This window comes from Carassius auratus, chromosome 23, assembly GCF_003368295.1.
Source record: "Carassius auratus strain Wakin chromosome 23, ASM336829v1, whole genome shotgun sequence".
Taxonomy (NCBI): Eukaryota; Metazoa; Chordata; class Actinopteri; order Cypriniformes; family Cyprinidae; genus Carassius; species Carassius auratus.
In genome coordinates this window covers 9,950,320-9,965,679 of record NC_039265.1, presented here as the reverse complement: position 1 = coordinate 9,965,679, position 15,360 = coordinate 9,950,320, and the positions used below count along the sequence as shown (strand labels likewise).

At 35.8% G+C, this 15,360-nt stretch overlaps 1 protein-coding gene and 1 pseudogene across 1 annotated transcript; both read right to left on the bottom strand.

The window, feature by feature from the left end:
* Positions 1–491: 491 nt before the first annotated feature.
* Positions 492–6,632, bottom strand: LOC113041254 (putative inactive cytochrome P450 2G1). Its single transcript, XM_026199687.1, has 4 exons — positions 6,584–6,632; positions 1,085–1,272; positions 871–1,012; positions 492–788 (listed from the first exon to the last, which is right to left on the bottom strand). The coding sequence occupies exons 1-4, from the start codon at positions 6,615–6,617 to the stop codon at positions 598–600; spliced, it is 555 nt and encodes a 184-aa protein (XP_026055472.1). The 5' UTR covers positions 6,618–6,632; the 3' UTR covers positions 492–597.
* Positions 6,633–7,222: 590 nt separating this feature from the next.
* On the bottom strand, positions 7,223–14,902 carry LOC113041256 (cytochrome P450 2C31-like; annotated as a pseudogene).
* Positions 14,903–15,360: the final 458 nt, after the last annotated feature.

Genomic DNA, 15,360 nt, shown 5'->3' with positions numbered 1-15,360 from the left:
GGTATAATAATTTTTACACATTTTAACTGTTCTGCTTAAAATGTTTTAAAAGAAATGTTCACAAGAACTTTTAACCTTTTCATTTTTAATAAGACTTGATACTACACTTTTTTTATTATGTATTCTCCCAAAAATATACTGAAAATGAGATTTTAAAGCATTGTGTGTTTTGTCAACTTAATTGATTTTCATGTATATACATGAAATGCATCCAATTATGTACATAATGCATCAACTCAACCAGTTTTACAATTTCAAATATTCACATGAACAGGGCGTGTTGCGGCTCCACGTGAGTATGAACCATACCGACAAGATATACATCTAGTTTAGACCAGTACAGGCCTGTCTGTAATAATACCTATTACATCATAAGAGAAAAAAATCTTTACACTGTTGCAGTGGTATTACATTTCTGAAGTAATTTATTGGGAGGTCAGTTTTTTATTTGACAATGAGTACAGCATGTGTAAATTTTTCAAAACTATAACTATTGAACTAAAATATAATTTCTTTGGGCAGAAAAAAACTATTACCAATGAGTTGGGTTAAAACAGCTAGTGAAACTTGTGTAGAAGTTGGAAAGTGTACTGTTGGTCACTCTGTGGATCCTCTGCTGTGGCAGATGATGTTGAATGGCTCAGGAGAGCGGACCACACTGACAATCCCATTCATGTCTGGCCACTTCACATCAGGTGGCCAGGAGAAACGAATCCGCTGTAAGAGAGAAGTGACGAAGAGGAAGAGCTCTGTCTTAGCTAGGGTCTCACCAAGACAGACCCTCGGACCTGATAAATGGAGACAAAACACAATCATATAAATGCAGTTTTTGGTTTTTGTCTAAAGAAATTATAGTCACAGGTGACTCACCCAAGGAGAAAGGGAGGAAAGACTCTGGTTTGAAGAAATGTCCATTATCATCTAAGAAATTATCTGGGTTAAAGGTGTCTGGGTACTTCCAGTGCTCCTTATCAGTTAAAATTGCTGTTAAGTTGGTAAATACCATGGTGCCCTAAAAAGACAACATGTGTTAGAAAAACTATTTCAATCAAGAATCACAACACAGCTGTGGTCCATTCATTACCTTGGGAATGTCATATCCTCGTAGTTTTGTGTGCTGAGTTGTTTCATGAAAAACGCCAAAGGGTACGATGTTGCCATAGCGTTGAATCTCGTGAACAGTGGCGTATGTGTACGGTAGTTTGTCACAGTCATCCATGCTGGGCAAACGGTCGTAACCCAGCACCCGAACAATCTCCTCATAAAATCGCTCTGTAAAGAACAAAAAGCTGATGAGTAAATGTTTTTCCAATGCTAAAATGCTAATGTAAGTAAGCCACTGAAAGGTTGACATCCTGATAAGTTGAAAACGCTGCCTGCATTCACAGATTGCATTTACATAACAGTAGTTGCAAGGAATGAAATGGGAATATTATTGTACAAAATAGTAATAACCGAAGAATTAAGCCGGCTAAAATCCAACCATCTAACTGTGCACAGAATATCCCACAGTTATAGTACAGAATTCTTCAGACTATTAAAAGACCAACATGACAGCCATTAACTGCCATCTGTTAATCTGCAAATGGATAACTCAAACTCTTAATATTTTATTATAAGCAATTATGGAGATATAATTCTATAATTCCTATAATTCTCACAGTAATTTTTAATGTTAGTAAAAATATATATTTGTAAATAAAAATGTATTAATATTGTTTGCAAGAAACACCAGTCTATCAACTTGATCTGGATATTGTATGCTACAATACGTCTAGAGTGCCCTCTACTGGATAAGATGGCAAAGAATAAAATAAAAAACAAACAGTCTAATCATAGACTTTAAAAAATCCGCCACACATGGCATTTTAAAAACCGGATATTTTATTTATAGTTCGATTATGGATATTTCACGCCATGTTCGGATGCATATTCGAATATCGAATAAAAAGTGACAGCCCTATTAGCTGATATTATTATGTTTTACCATAATAACAGTAATTAAAACAATATTTTTGCACTTTAGAATGCAGTTAAAAAAGCCAGCTCACAGCAGCTCAGCCCAGCCCAGCCAAATACAGCTCAGATTAGGGCAGTCAAGTAATTCCCAGCCCAGCCAAGTAAAGCCGAGCTCAGTTCAGCGCAGCCCAGCACAGACCAGTTCAGCACAGTGCAGCCAAGCCCAGCGCAGTGCAGCCAAGCACCGACCAGCTCAGCGCAGTACAGCCAAGCATAGACCAGCATTGCCCAGCCAAGTCAAGCACAGCCCAGCCCAGCACAGTGCAGCAAAGCCCAGCGCAGTGCAGCCAAGCACAGCCCAGCATTGTCCAGCCAAGTCAAGCACAGCCCAACCCAGTACAGCCAAACACAGACTAGCTCAGCACAGTGCAGGCAAGCCCAGCGCAGTGCATCCAAGCACAGACCAGCTCAGCGCAGTACAGTCAAGCACAGCCCAGCATTGCCCAGCACAGCCAAGCACAGACCAGCTCAGCACAGCCAAGCACAAACCAGCTCAGCACAGTACAGCCTAGCACAGCCAAGCACATCCTGACCCACTCATGTACAGCCCAGCTCAGCCCAGCCCAGTTTAAACAATGGTCGGATTAGTATCCTTGGTTATTCATGAAAGATAACAAATTAGGATGCACAGCCTGCAAGGAGGCAAAGCGCCTATTTACAACACAGAAGGGTGTTCAGATGGCAGAGGAATGGATTAGTGGTGGTGTGGGAGGATCTAATAGTCGGGCTTTGCGCAAAAAGATCTATAAACATAGAGATAGTTTAGCTCATCAAAAGGCTTTAGGTATAAAGAAACAGCGAGAGAAAGAAGTCCTTCCGAACATGGCTGCAACAGTTACTGCTTCTCTATTTGAAGAAACCAATGCTTTAAGAACTGCATATTTTGTTGCGAAGGAGAGACTGGCATTTACAAAAATGAGCTGCTTGGTTTCTTTGCAGGAAACAAATGGTGCAAAAATGGGCCAATTGCACAGGTCAGATCACGCATGCATTAACATGATAGAGCATGTGGCTGTTAAGATGAAAAAAACAATAAAGAACAACGAGTCTCTCCTTAGTATTACATGTGTGTTTATTGGGGTTAACTAAACTACATATTTAGCTTATTGTCTTTGCAAAACTGTATAGATCATACAGATACTGTATAGATACTGTTCTGAACTGAAAAGACTGCAAGAAAGGATTTAAACAACATGTTTGGTAATAAGATAATAACTTGAAGGGGTGTTTTTAACACTCATACTAGAATAATAAATGGTATTCCTAAGTAATATATGTATTTTTATTTTTTATTTTGAGAACTAGTTAAGGAAAATAAATAAAATATGTGCCTGATCACCTAACATGTTGATTTTGAATAATGTGGTTACTATTGGATTATTGTCACTTTAATGGCTTTTAGTCATGTTAGAACAGGCCTATTCAATTGGTTGGTCCGCCAATCATCTTCATTTGGCCCGTGAGAAGAGTTAGTGCACATCGCATATATTTTTTTTGACTGAAAACACAAATGTTAACCTTTTTATAGACATTGCTGTTGGTAATATTAATTTTACTGCTGAATATGCATTTAATTTGAATTCATTATTTTAGAGATCATTATTATTCAATCCAGCTGCCATTTGTTTGACATATACAATTTAATGTAACATAAGGTATGAGAAATGCCATTTGTATTTCATCAGACCCCTTAAAGGTACATGGTGCTGCCATAATGAGTACACCGGATTTAGAGTTAATTTCCTTGCTCAAGGACAGAATGACCTGTTAGTCACTTTGTCATGTCAGGGATTAGATTTATATAAAGTGCTGTAACGTCTCCAGAGTTAGAGGGTTGCCTGTTAGATTATAGACACTTTTCCAGAGACCACTACAATACTGGGCCTAACCCAAACCATGAAAAACATCCCAAGACCATTATCCTACCTTCAACATTGTTCAGTATAATTTTGCCTATAGTATATAGTGTAGCAAGGTAGTCTTCAGAACCTTTAATAATTAAATTTTAGGGGCACCCCCCCCCCCCCCCCCCAAGAGTCCTAAGTCATTTCGAACCCTGGTGTATGATATTAGCTGTCCATCAGTGTAAACAATGTGCAAAGTAATTAAACCAAAAAGTACACAATTTATAAAGTTATTGGCTTCTAAAGTAAGGAGTCAATTCTGAATCGCTGAAAAACGAGTCGTTATAGATTTAAAATCTTTTGCCCATCTCTAGAACACTTTGCATAATAATCTCCGCCTACCCTAACGAAAGGAAAATATATTTACCAATATATTTCTTAAAATATATTGTTATATTGTAATATATTATTTTCCCATTTTATTTTCTAATATTTTATATATTTGAATACATTTAATAATATATTGATGATGCATATATTATATAATATATTGCAAAATATACAAATTATTGCCACTTTCAATATATTGCAATATATTGGAAAAAATAAATATATATAAGAATATATGCCTAATATATTACATAATATATTTTTGTTTCATAAGGGTACCGTCTTGGGAGAAACAAATCTCTGACCTGCCCCGCCCCCAGCACAGACGCTCTGGTTGGTGTGATAGCATCATGTCGAGGAGATAGTGTGTTTTTAAGTGTAAACGCAAGTTTGTTTTATTTTCACTGCCAAAGAATGAAGATCAGAAGAACCAATGGATAAAATTCATTTTTACCACAATACCAGAGCAGTAGAACAAATCCCTTTTGTTGTGTTCACAACATTTCACTGATGACTGCTTTTCTAATCTCGGTGAGTACAGCGGGATTTTCAAAGCGTTTGGCCATAAAAGAGGGTTCATTACCAACTTTATTTGGACCAACAAGCATCTCCGAATCACAACCTGTAAGTATGATGATTATGAAGTTATGTGTTTGTTTTCTCCCGAGCGTCTTATCAGTATGTGTGCTGTCTGCAGCCTGTCTGCACTGATCTTCATTTAAAAACACGTCATTAAAATGAAGTGTAACTCCGTGAATACTCAACGAAGAGACATGAGAGAGATATTTATAGAAAGCTTGACATGTGTACTTTAAAACTAAACAAGTGCTGCCGAAAATATCACAGATATTCTGTGATAAAGTAATCCATATGAAAATAACGCAATGTCCATTTTTCACGTCTCCGTGACCACGCCCCTGCGCTGAACGCGCTATTCAGATTCAAACTGCGCGGCTTGAATACACCCACACAGAAGAAAAAGCAGCGAGACTGTTCAAGTTTTTTATTTTACTGTTTGCGTCGCGAAGAAAGGAATAAGACATAATTCACCCCAAAAAAATGCTAACGCATAGTTTACCATGAAGTTGTGTGCGGAACAACCAATCAAAACTGACTATGTCAGTTGACCAATCAGAACACAGTATGCTACTGAAAGGTGGGGTTAAAGTAAACTGAATCTTTTGAACAGCTTTGCGCGAACCGTTTGGGGATCTCTGAGAATTGAGGTAATTTTAAAATGATATTTTGACAAAATGACAATGTTTTTTAACCTTGGATGGATTTAAACCTATTGTACAGGACTTATAATCAGTGATAGGAAGCTTAGGATTTTCATCTTACTGGCTCTTTAAGCTTCCAAACACACTTCAATAGCACACATTAACATTAGATTGAGCAGCCATGTAAAGTTTTTACTACATACATCTTTCAGATGAAAAACTATATCTGAGGTCGATTAATGATAGGTTGGCTTTTGGATGTCCTGCCCAATGTACTACATAGACCAGCCGTTAACGATAAGTCAGTCATGGACTGTGTACATCATTCACTTAACCAGCCACACCAAAGCAAACAGGAGGAGAGCATAAAGAGACAGGACAACTAGAATTGAGTTCGAAATTAAAATATACAGTTTATAGTTTATTTATATAAAAGGTATATTTGTGTATAAAGTTGGGTATCATAGTGTTATTATGATTCCCATTCCCACACACTACTGCTGAAATGTTTTCCTGTCCCGTTCCAATCACATGATTAATAGTGATTTTGTTTCCGATTACTGTGACCCACGGGATTCCCCCCCAAAATTTCAGCCTTTAGTTCTTACACAAAGCTTCGATAGAAGACAACTCTCACTAAGGTGAGACTAAACCTTGAACTGTATGCAAAAGAACAGAACACTTTATCAGCTTAACTTTATAACTACATTTTCTTGGCAGCATACAAAGCAGCTTACAGAACATGTTAGATATAAAATATCAGTTTATGCATTCCTGGGGAATTAATTCATTCATTTTGTGTCATGGTTACGTAATGATGTCACTACTATGAGATCAGAACATCATTCAGAAACCTTTCGCAAACAAATCAACGTGTCTTCAGCTACTTTCACTGAAAATTTGGTCTAGTACTACATTCATACACATTTTTGAAACAAAGCTACATAGTATAGTTTGGCTCTCAGTAACGACCATACACTGTTAAAAGTAAAGGTTTTTATTGGCATCTACTGTGAAAACCTCCTTGTGGAACGTTTAACTGTACTCTAAATATATGATATCACAGTATAAAGTCCACATTTCAAATATTAAAAAAAACATGTTACTGACCAAGTCCTTTGGTTAGCCAGTCTATAAGAGACATAGATGGTCTTCCGGAAAAAAGTTTCCTGATCCAGTGCTTCCTTAGTGACCTGGATTGTATTCTGGACTATCATTGGTTACCTTCCAAAATACAGAGAAGACAATTCTCCCTACTGACATACTGCTCGGAGAAGATCCACAATAACTGTATTGACCATATCAATGCAATAAGTAACCAATGCCAATATACCAATGCCAATATACACAATATTGCTTTCTCTACAATGAAAAAGTAATCTCCCCTGAATCAGGAGAGAAATATGCACAGATTAAATAGTCTTAAAGAGTTCTAAATAGTTATTGCGTACCTTTCTCTGTTTATTAAGTAGGGCTGTATGATTAAGATAAATCAACATTTTTATATTAGGCTAAAGATTTAACAAGATTAATCATAGCATGTGCTCAGCCTGTGGAAGATGACCATGCAGCACGTCACAACATGTCCATTTGAGAAACATGATCCCGTAACTCAACCAGCTTTACGACTTTAACCACATGGACATAATAACTACTGTATAATCTGCTCTTGTGCAGAGTCTGACTGTAAATTTACATCTGAATGTTCACTGATACTGGTGGGAAAAAAATGAAAAGATATTTCCAGCAGATTTAAAAACCTTTATTCTCTAAATGAGAACTGTTCGATTAACCATTGTTTTTCAACTGAAGTATAAACACTTCAGTATAGAAATAATATATGTATGCATTTACTATACAATAAAATAGAATTCATAATAAAGTAATTAGAATACGTATCAACTGAAAATAAAATACTTTTGTTCCTTTAATCAAAATTACCTGAAAACTGAATAACAGATATACAGTACACAATGATTTAGATGAGCCAAGATGCTCTTGTGTGTCTCAGCAGCTTTGTTCTTCAGTAAGTATGATGGCCTAATGATGTCTGTATGTTGTTTTTGGGGTTACTGATGGTCACGCTTTGGTATCTCTGCTGCGGCAGATGATGCTGAAGTTCTGAGGATAGCGGATGATACCCATGATCCCATCCATGTCTATGGACTGTGCCTCTGGTGGCCAGGAGAAATTAATCCGCTGTAGGAGAGACGTGATGTACAAGAAGAGCTCGGTCCTCGCCAGAGTCTCCCCGAGACAGACCCTCGGACCTGATAACAAACACACAAATCATTACAGTAAATCTTCCTGATGGTTAAATATGTTTAATAATTTGACAAACAGCTGACTCACCCAATGAGAAGGCGATGAAAGACTCTGGTTTGAAGAAGTTCCCATTCTCATCCAAGAAATTCTCCGGGTTAAAGGCATCCGGATGCTTCCAGTGCTTCTTATCACTGAAAATTGCCTCAAAGTTGATCATGATCATAGTTCCCTGTACGAGGAAAGTTCAGCAGAGATGAATTAAACTTTTCACAAGTACTTTAAAAAAACTTTAAACCCATATTAACCCTCTATCTAATTCAATGTTTCATACTGGAATCACTTCTTACATAGTAACATGTTTACAAGAGTGTTTGGAAAGTGTACTGTAGGCTTATGAAAAAGCCTCAAAGTCTCATGTTGTTTGTGAATGAGTGATTCAGACTGTCTGGATCAAATGATTAATCAAAAACATCTGACTCAGTATGGACAGTTCTTTACAAATATATTGCTAATGGAAAGCCAGTCTTTATGTTAAGTTTTACAGTGAAAAATGACCTAAGTAACTTCAGTCATTCATCCATGCTCCATTCATTACCTTGGGAATGTCGTATCCTCGTATTTTTATGGGCTGAGTCGTTTCATGTAAGCCGCCAAAGGGTGCAATGTTGGCACAGCGCTGAATCTCGTGAACAGTGGCGTATGTGTACGGTAGTTTGTCACGGTCATCCATGCTGGGCAAACGGTCATAACCCAGCACCCGAACAATCTCCTCATGACATCGCTCTGTGTTGTGCAAAAAAAAGGGAAGTAGAAATTAGCGACATTTGAACTCAGAATAAAATAGTGTTAAGGTGTTTGGTGGGCAAAACCCAGTCCCCTAACAGCAGACATACATCATGGAGACATCTATTTAAAGTCTGCATTTACATCTGCAAGATATTTTTTGAGTGTTTGCTCAGCTTTAATATGTAAAGAGGACATTTCCGATCAGACAGACATCTGTCAGATGTTTTGTACTCAGCAGATGCTTTCCAGATCTAGTGATAGTTTTGATAGTGGCAATCTAAGTTGGTTACGCGAATTCGCTGCAATGACAAACACAAAGCTAGTTATAGTTTCTATGTAAGCAGTTCTTCATACATTCCTGAACTACTTCCATTATAAGATGCAGTCATATTTATAATTTTTCTGGCGAAGTTTTGCCTGTGAAATCCATTAAATGCTGCAGATTTCTCCATGCAGATTTTCTCTGTGGGTTTAACTGAGTTGGTCATGCAGACAAATTTGACCATTACAAATTTACACCAAATACTAGACCTATACTACAACCACAAATTTTACAATTCATTTGACTGCACTACTTGAAAAGATCAGATTTCAAGATTTGCATCTACTAGAACAAGACTGTAGTGTTCTTATCTTTAGCACCTTGTACATCTGGGTTTTGAATCAAGAAGAGGAGACCCCATCTGATGGTGGTGGTGGTCTCGGTTCCAGCCAGAAACAGGTCAAGTGTTGACATAACCATGTTTTCCTCATGAAACGTGGAGCCCTCATTTGACGTTTGCTGCTCCAGATGAAACAAATCCATCAGTTTACTGAAGCTACAGCTAGTTTCTACATGCATGCATATGAGAGCCTTTCTCTCATTAATAGTGATCTCACTTTCTCGATCTCCAGCAGGTAGGCATCAATGAAGTCTCGAGGGCTGTCTGGATCCAGAGTTTCTTTGTGTTCTCTTACTTCATTCCGGATGAAACCCAATAACTCAGTGGCGTTCTTCATGACCTTTTGGTGTGGTCCAGGGAAATGCTTGATGAAGGGGACTAAGTTGAAAATCTATGGTAGGAAATCTATTATAAGATTCACATTGGTTCTTTAAGGACAAAGCTGCTGTTATGCAAAGAGCAAAGAACCTCAAGGGCACAAAAATTTTCATTAATGACGATTACACTGATGCTGTGCGGTTAAAAAGAAAGGAATTGATGCCAAAGTTGAAAGAAGCACGTGACAAAGGAGACATTGCCTACCTCAGATACGATAAACTCATCATCCATTCTCGCACTAGCACCCCTGAGTAATCTCTGTGCAACTCTGAAGGTATGACAGCACATAAAATTCATGTACTCATTACCAAGAAAAGGTTTAAGACTAGCACATATCAATATAAACAGTCTCAGGAATAAAATCAATGAAGTTGCTGAACTGTTAAATGAATATAAAATACACATTCTTGCTATCTCAGAGACTCACTTGGACTCTTCCTTTGATGACACAGAACTGTTTATTGAAGGTTACAACATATACAGAAATGACAGAAATGGTTTTGGTGGTGGAGTAGCTTTTTATATTCAGAATCATTTGCCAGTAAAAATAAGAGCTGATTTAATGAGTTTTAACATCGAAATATTATGGTTGCAAATGCATCTACCTCACCGAAAGTCTATACTTCTGTGTTGCTGTTACCGGTCACCAAGTGCCAATTGTGAATATCTTGGATATATATACTAATGTAAGTCAGGACATATATTTCATGGGTGACTTAAACATTGACTGGTTTTCTAAAGATTGCTACTTGGAAAAAAAAACTGTTAACTACTGCAAATGCTTGTGGACTTACTCAACTTACAACTAAGCCTACAAGAACATGTTTTAGGAGCGACGGCTCCAGAACATCTACCTGTATAGATCATATTTTCACAAACCGACCTGAACTGTGTAAAAAGGTATTGTCTATTCCCATTGATAGCAGTGATCATAATCTGATCATTTCTGTGTTAACGACCAAGCTGAGTGGATCTGGAACTGCAGTCTTATTTAAAAGATCTTATAAATTGTTTAAAAATGACAAGTTTATTGAAGATGTTCAAGCTATATGCTGGTCTGATGTGTTGACAGCTAGTAATCCAGAAATTGCTCTCTTTAAATTTAACAGTCTATTTTTGTCATTGATTGAGAAACATGCGCCTTTAAAGAAGTTTACTGTCAGGAATAACGTCACACCTTGGTTAGATGATGAATTGAAAAATTATATGAAAATAAGAGGTCAAATGAAAAGAACAGCAGTTACTACAGGAAATAAATGTGATTGGGACCTATATCGTAAAATGAGAAATTCTGTTACTAAACTTAATAAAAAGAAGAAGAAAATCTATTTTGATAATCAGGTTAAAAATATAGGTAATGATAGTAGGAAGTTATGGAGTGTTTTAAATCTATTGACTGGTAAGAAAAATAAAATAAGTCCATCTTTTTTGGAAACAGGTGATAAATTTATAACTAAGCCAATAGATATTGCAAATTATCTTAATGATTATTTTATAAGAAAATTAGATAAACTAAGAGAAAATATGCCTAATCTAAGTAATGATATATCTCATCTATTAATAAGAAATGAACTGATGAAAAATAAAAACTTAAGGTTTAAATTAGAAAGTGTAAATATAGATCAAGTAAAGAATCTTTTAAAAGCCTGTAAAAACAAACCATCGGGTGTCGACGGTCTTGACAGCAGGCTTCTTAAACTAGCTGCTGACTTTATTGCCCCTGTTCTAACCCACATCATTAACCTCAGTTTTATCTGCTGTACCTGCCCACATGCATGGAAGCAGGCTAAAATAGTTCCTCTGCCCAAAGATAAGAAATTGCCTTTCTCTGGTCCCAACAGTCGCCCGATAAGTATATTACCTGTATTATCTAAAATAATGGAATCTATAGTATATGATCAAATTAACAACTATTTTTATACAAATGATTTATTAACAGATTTTCAGCATGCATACAGAAAAAGTCACTCCACTGCCACTGCACTGACTCACATGTCTGATGATTGGCTTAGAGAGACTGAAAAGAGAAATATTATTGGGGCTGTATTTTTAGATTTTTCTGCTGCCTTTGACATCATAGATCACGAACTGTTATTAACAAAATTATCTTGTTATGGTTTTGAGCAGTCAGCAATCACATGGATGTACAGTTATTTGTCAAACAGAACACAGACAGTGTTTTTTAATGGCAGTCTCTCAGGTATCAGAAATATCACATGTGGTGTACCCCAAGGCAGTTGTCTGGGTCCATTATTATTCAATATTTTTACTAATGATTTACCGTACACTTTACATAAGGCTAACATTGTCATGTACGCTGATGATTCAACTATATATACATCAGCAAGTACACAAATGGAACTAGAAACTGTTTTAAATATAGAATTACAATATGTAGTAGATTGGATCAAATTAAATAAACTGGCATTAAACACAGTAAAAACTAACTGCATGATTTTAGGTTCAAATTATAACATTAATCAAAATCCTGTAATTAATATTAAAATTAATAATGCCATTATTAAACAGGTGCATGAGACCAAATTGCTGGGTGTAACAGTTGACTCTAGATTATCATGGAAAGAACATATTAATAATATTATTGCAAAAATGGGAAGAGGTATATCTATTATGAGAAGACATGCATATTATTTAACTTCAAATATTATGAATTATGCGATGAAAGCACTAATATTGACGTACCTGGACTATTGCCCTGCAGTTTGGTCAACTGCCACTGATGAGTATATGAATAAATTACAACTTATACAGAATAGAGCTGCTCGTGTAGCACTTAGGTGCAGCTATAGGAGAAATATTATATTAATGCACAAAGATCTTAACTGGTTGTTGGTCAAAGATAGACTGTTGTATTCACTGTTAATTTTCATAAGAAACATTTCCATTTCAAAATCGCCTTCTGTTTTGTTTAAGTATCTTTCTTTTAGTGTAGACAATCATCAGTATAGTACCAGACATGCAACTAAAGGCAACTTCACCTTACCCATAGCAAGAACAAATGCCATAAAAAACACTGTTATATTCAGAGGTATGAAGGAATCAAATAAACTACCAACGCATATTATACTTACTAACAATATCAATAAATTTAAATTATATGTAAAGCAGCATCTATCAAAATAATACATCTGACTGTTTAGATTTATTTATTTTCATGTGTGAGCATGTGTAGGTATATATATAGGCGTATGTGTATGAATGTGTTTTTATATGTGTGTATATTTCATGCCCGTTTGAGGGTACATATGTGTACTTTGCTATGTGTATATATATGTATGTGTATGTGTATTTATCTTTTTCATTTATTTGTTGCATTTTTAATTATTTATTTTTCCTTTTGTTTATGTATATATTTTTCAGGACCCCAGGAAGAATAGCTGCAGCATGGCTGTAGCTAATGGGGATCCTTTCAATAAAAACTCAAAACTCAAACATGTTTTTTGAATGACTGAAGTAAAATTACATAATAATGATAATAATAATAATAATTATAATGATAATGATAATAATAATAATAATAATAATAATAATAATAATAATAATAATAATAATAATAATAATAATAATAATAATAATAATAATAATGATAAACAACAATAATATAAAATGCAACTAAAAAGGTTTAACTATATTGTGCCCAACTTCATGCAAATGTATTATGTCATGCAATATGCAGACACATGATTTAACAAACAGATAATAATTATTTTCACACAGGGTGGCTGTGGCCAGTAACAAATAAATCAATAAAATCATTTTCTACCAAAAATGAAAACATTTGATAATACCTGTCCTGCAGCTGACCCTACAAGCATGAAGTTTTCATTCAAGATTTTCAGAAGGTATGAGAAGCTATATGTGAAAGTCAACATTGTTGTCACAAATGTTTAGGAAACAGTCCTTGGATGCTGTTTGACCTTTGAAAGCACAGATGAGCTTGTTTGCATCCCAACACTGTGGAATAAGTTCAAATAGAGCATAAACATGTCATACCTTCTGCTTTAAGCATTTCAGCAATCAGATAACGGATTTCCTCTATCACACGATCTTCTACTGATTTCTTCCCCAGGCCAAAATTCCTGAGTGTGTGCAGAACAAAGCGTCTCTGCTGTCTCCAAGAGTGACCAAACGTGACCATTACAATACCTACGAAAAGAGAACAAAACCTGATCAAATATTAAATTCATAATCTACACATTTTTAAAGGGTGGGTAATTTGGTTCGGAGAAGCGCACATGCAATCTTCAAAGCAAACGAGCTTTACTCGCATGTATGCTTCCATGAACAACATTTAACAAATATTGAAACTACTGAAGGAAAAATAGAGTTTTGGAATGAAATATTATGTAGTTGAAATTTCAAAACATATAATTAACATGTTAGCCTACTGACCAAGTCCGTTAGTTATCCATTCAAAAAGAGGCAAAGATGGTCTTCCAGAAAAAGCTTCCTGAACCAATGCTTCCTTAGTGATCTGGATTGTATTTAGGATTATTACTGGCTTCCTTCCGATATAGATAGTAGAGATATCTCCATATTGTGACCCCTGAGAATAACAAAGCAATTAAATTGATAAACTGTTGTGAACACAAGGGTGATACCATCTTCTGAACATGTGTGTTGTAAATTAAACATCTTTTTTTCAAAATATGTAAGAGTTAAATATTAAGCCCCTAAAAAGCAAATCAGTTAAGACTCACAGATCTTATGAACTCCATGGGCTTCTTTATGAACTGTGGTAACATTCCCACAAAAGGCAGTGGTCTGGGACCAGGTGGAAATTGACCTCTTAGTGATTTAATCCTAAAGATCTCAAACAGAACCATAAAGATCAAGCCCAGAAACAGAGCCAGGCAAACAGAGGTCAGGTCTAACTTCATCAGTGTCGTCCACATGATGACAGATTAATTGCAAGACAAACACAAGAGCAGCAAAGACTGGTGAGCTTTATAAAGCAAAAGCGGAAGAGGGTGAAGACATTGGAAGAGTTGGACTTGCAGTTAACCCTTTCAGTTGTGTTGTTGACACTGATATGATGAATGCATACACCCCAATAGCCGATGTTAAGGATAAAAACCTGGAACTACTAGGCTATATAATCTATGAACAATCAAAACGGAAGGTTTAAGCATTGCAGCTACTGATAAAGGAAGGAACACACATCCTCTTCCCATTTAAATTTATTTTCCCACTATTCCACTATGGTTCCCTACAGGTTTACTGATGAAAAAGATACATGGCAAGACTGAATTGCGGTGTTAAATAAATGATTGACTACATTACATTTGTCTTATCAGAAAGGATAAATGCTCCTCAATCACATGATGCAAGAGGCATGTAATTGGAAAAAAACCAGACAACTAAGACAAAAGGTGAAGTACAAGAATTAACTTATGATGAAATGAACTTGATGCTACACATTTGGTTCCATGTCGAAAAAATAAAAGGTACTGTCTGAAAAAATTAAATGACTGTCTAAAAAATTACAGGATTTCTTACTTGAAAACGAAGGCGAAAACCACAGCGAAAAGTTTGGCTCGCGAATCATTCTTTGCGATCGGTTCTTTTTAATGAATCGATCGAACCGCAAAACAGACTGAATTGTACAGGTTACATATTAGACGACCACAACAGCAAGACCTTACAAATGCAGTTTTTAAACAGTGTTGACTTATATATAAACTTTTATGACTGGTGTAAAAATAGAGGAACTATATGCTAAAATTCTGTTTGGCAGTTAAGAATACAATTTACCATATATCGGATAAAACTTAT

Excerpts from the sequence above, each read along its gene's own strand:
- LOC113041254 (XM_026199687.1), bottom strand. The coding sequence starts at position 6,617 with ATGTCTCTTATAGACTGGCTAACCAAAGGACTTG. Across the intron at positions 1,273-6,583 it reads CTGGCTAACCAAAGGACTTG|AGCGATTTTATGAGGAGATT; the intron begins GTCAGTAACATG and ends TGTTCTTTACAG. Across the intron at positions 789-870 it reads TTTCCTCCCTTTCTCCTTGG|GTCCGAGGGTCTGTCTTGGT; the intron begins GTGAGTCACCTG and ends TCCATTTATCAG.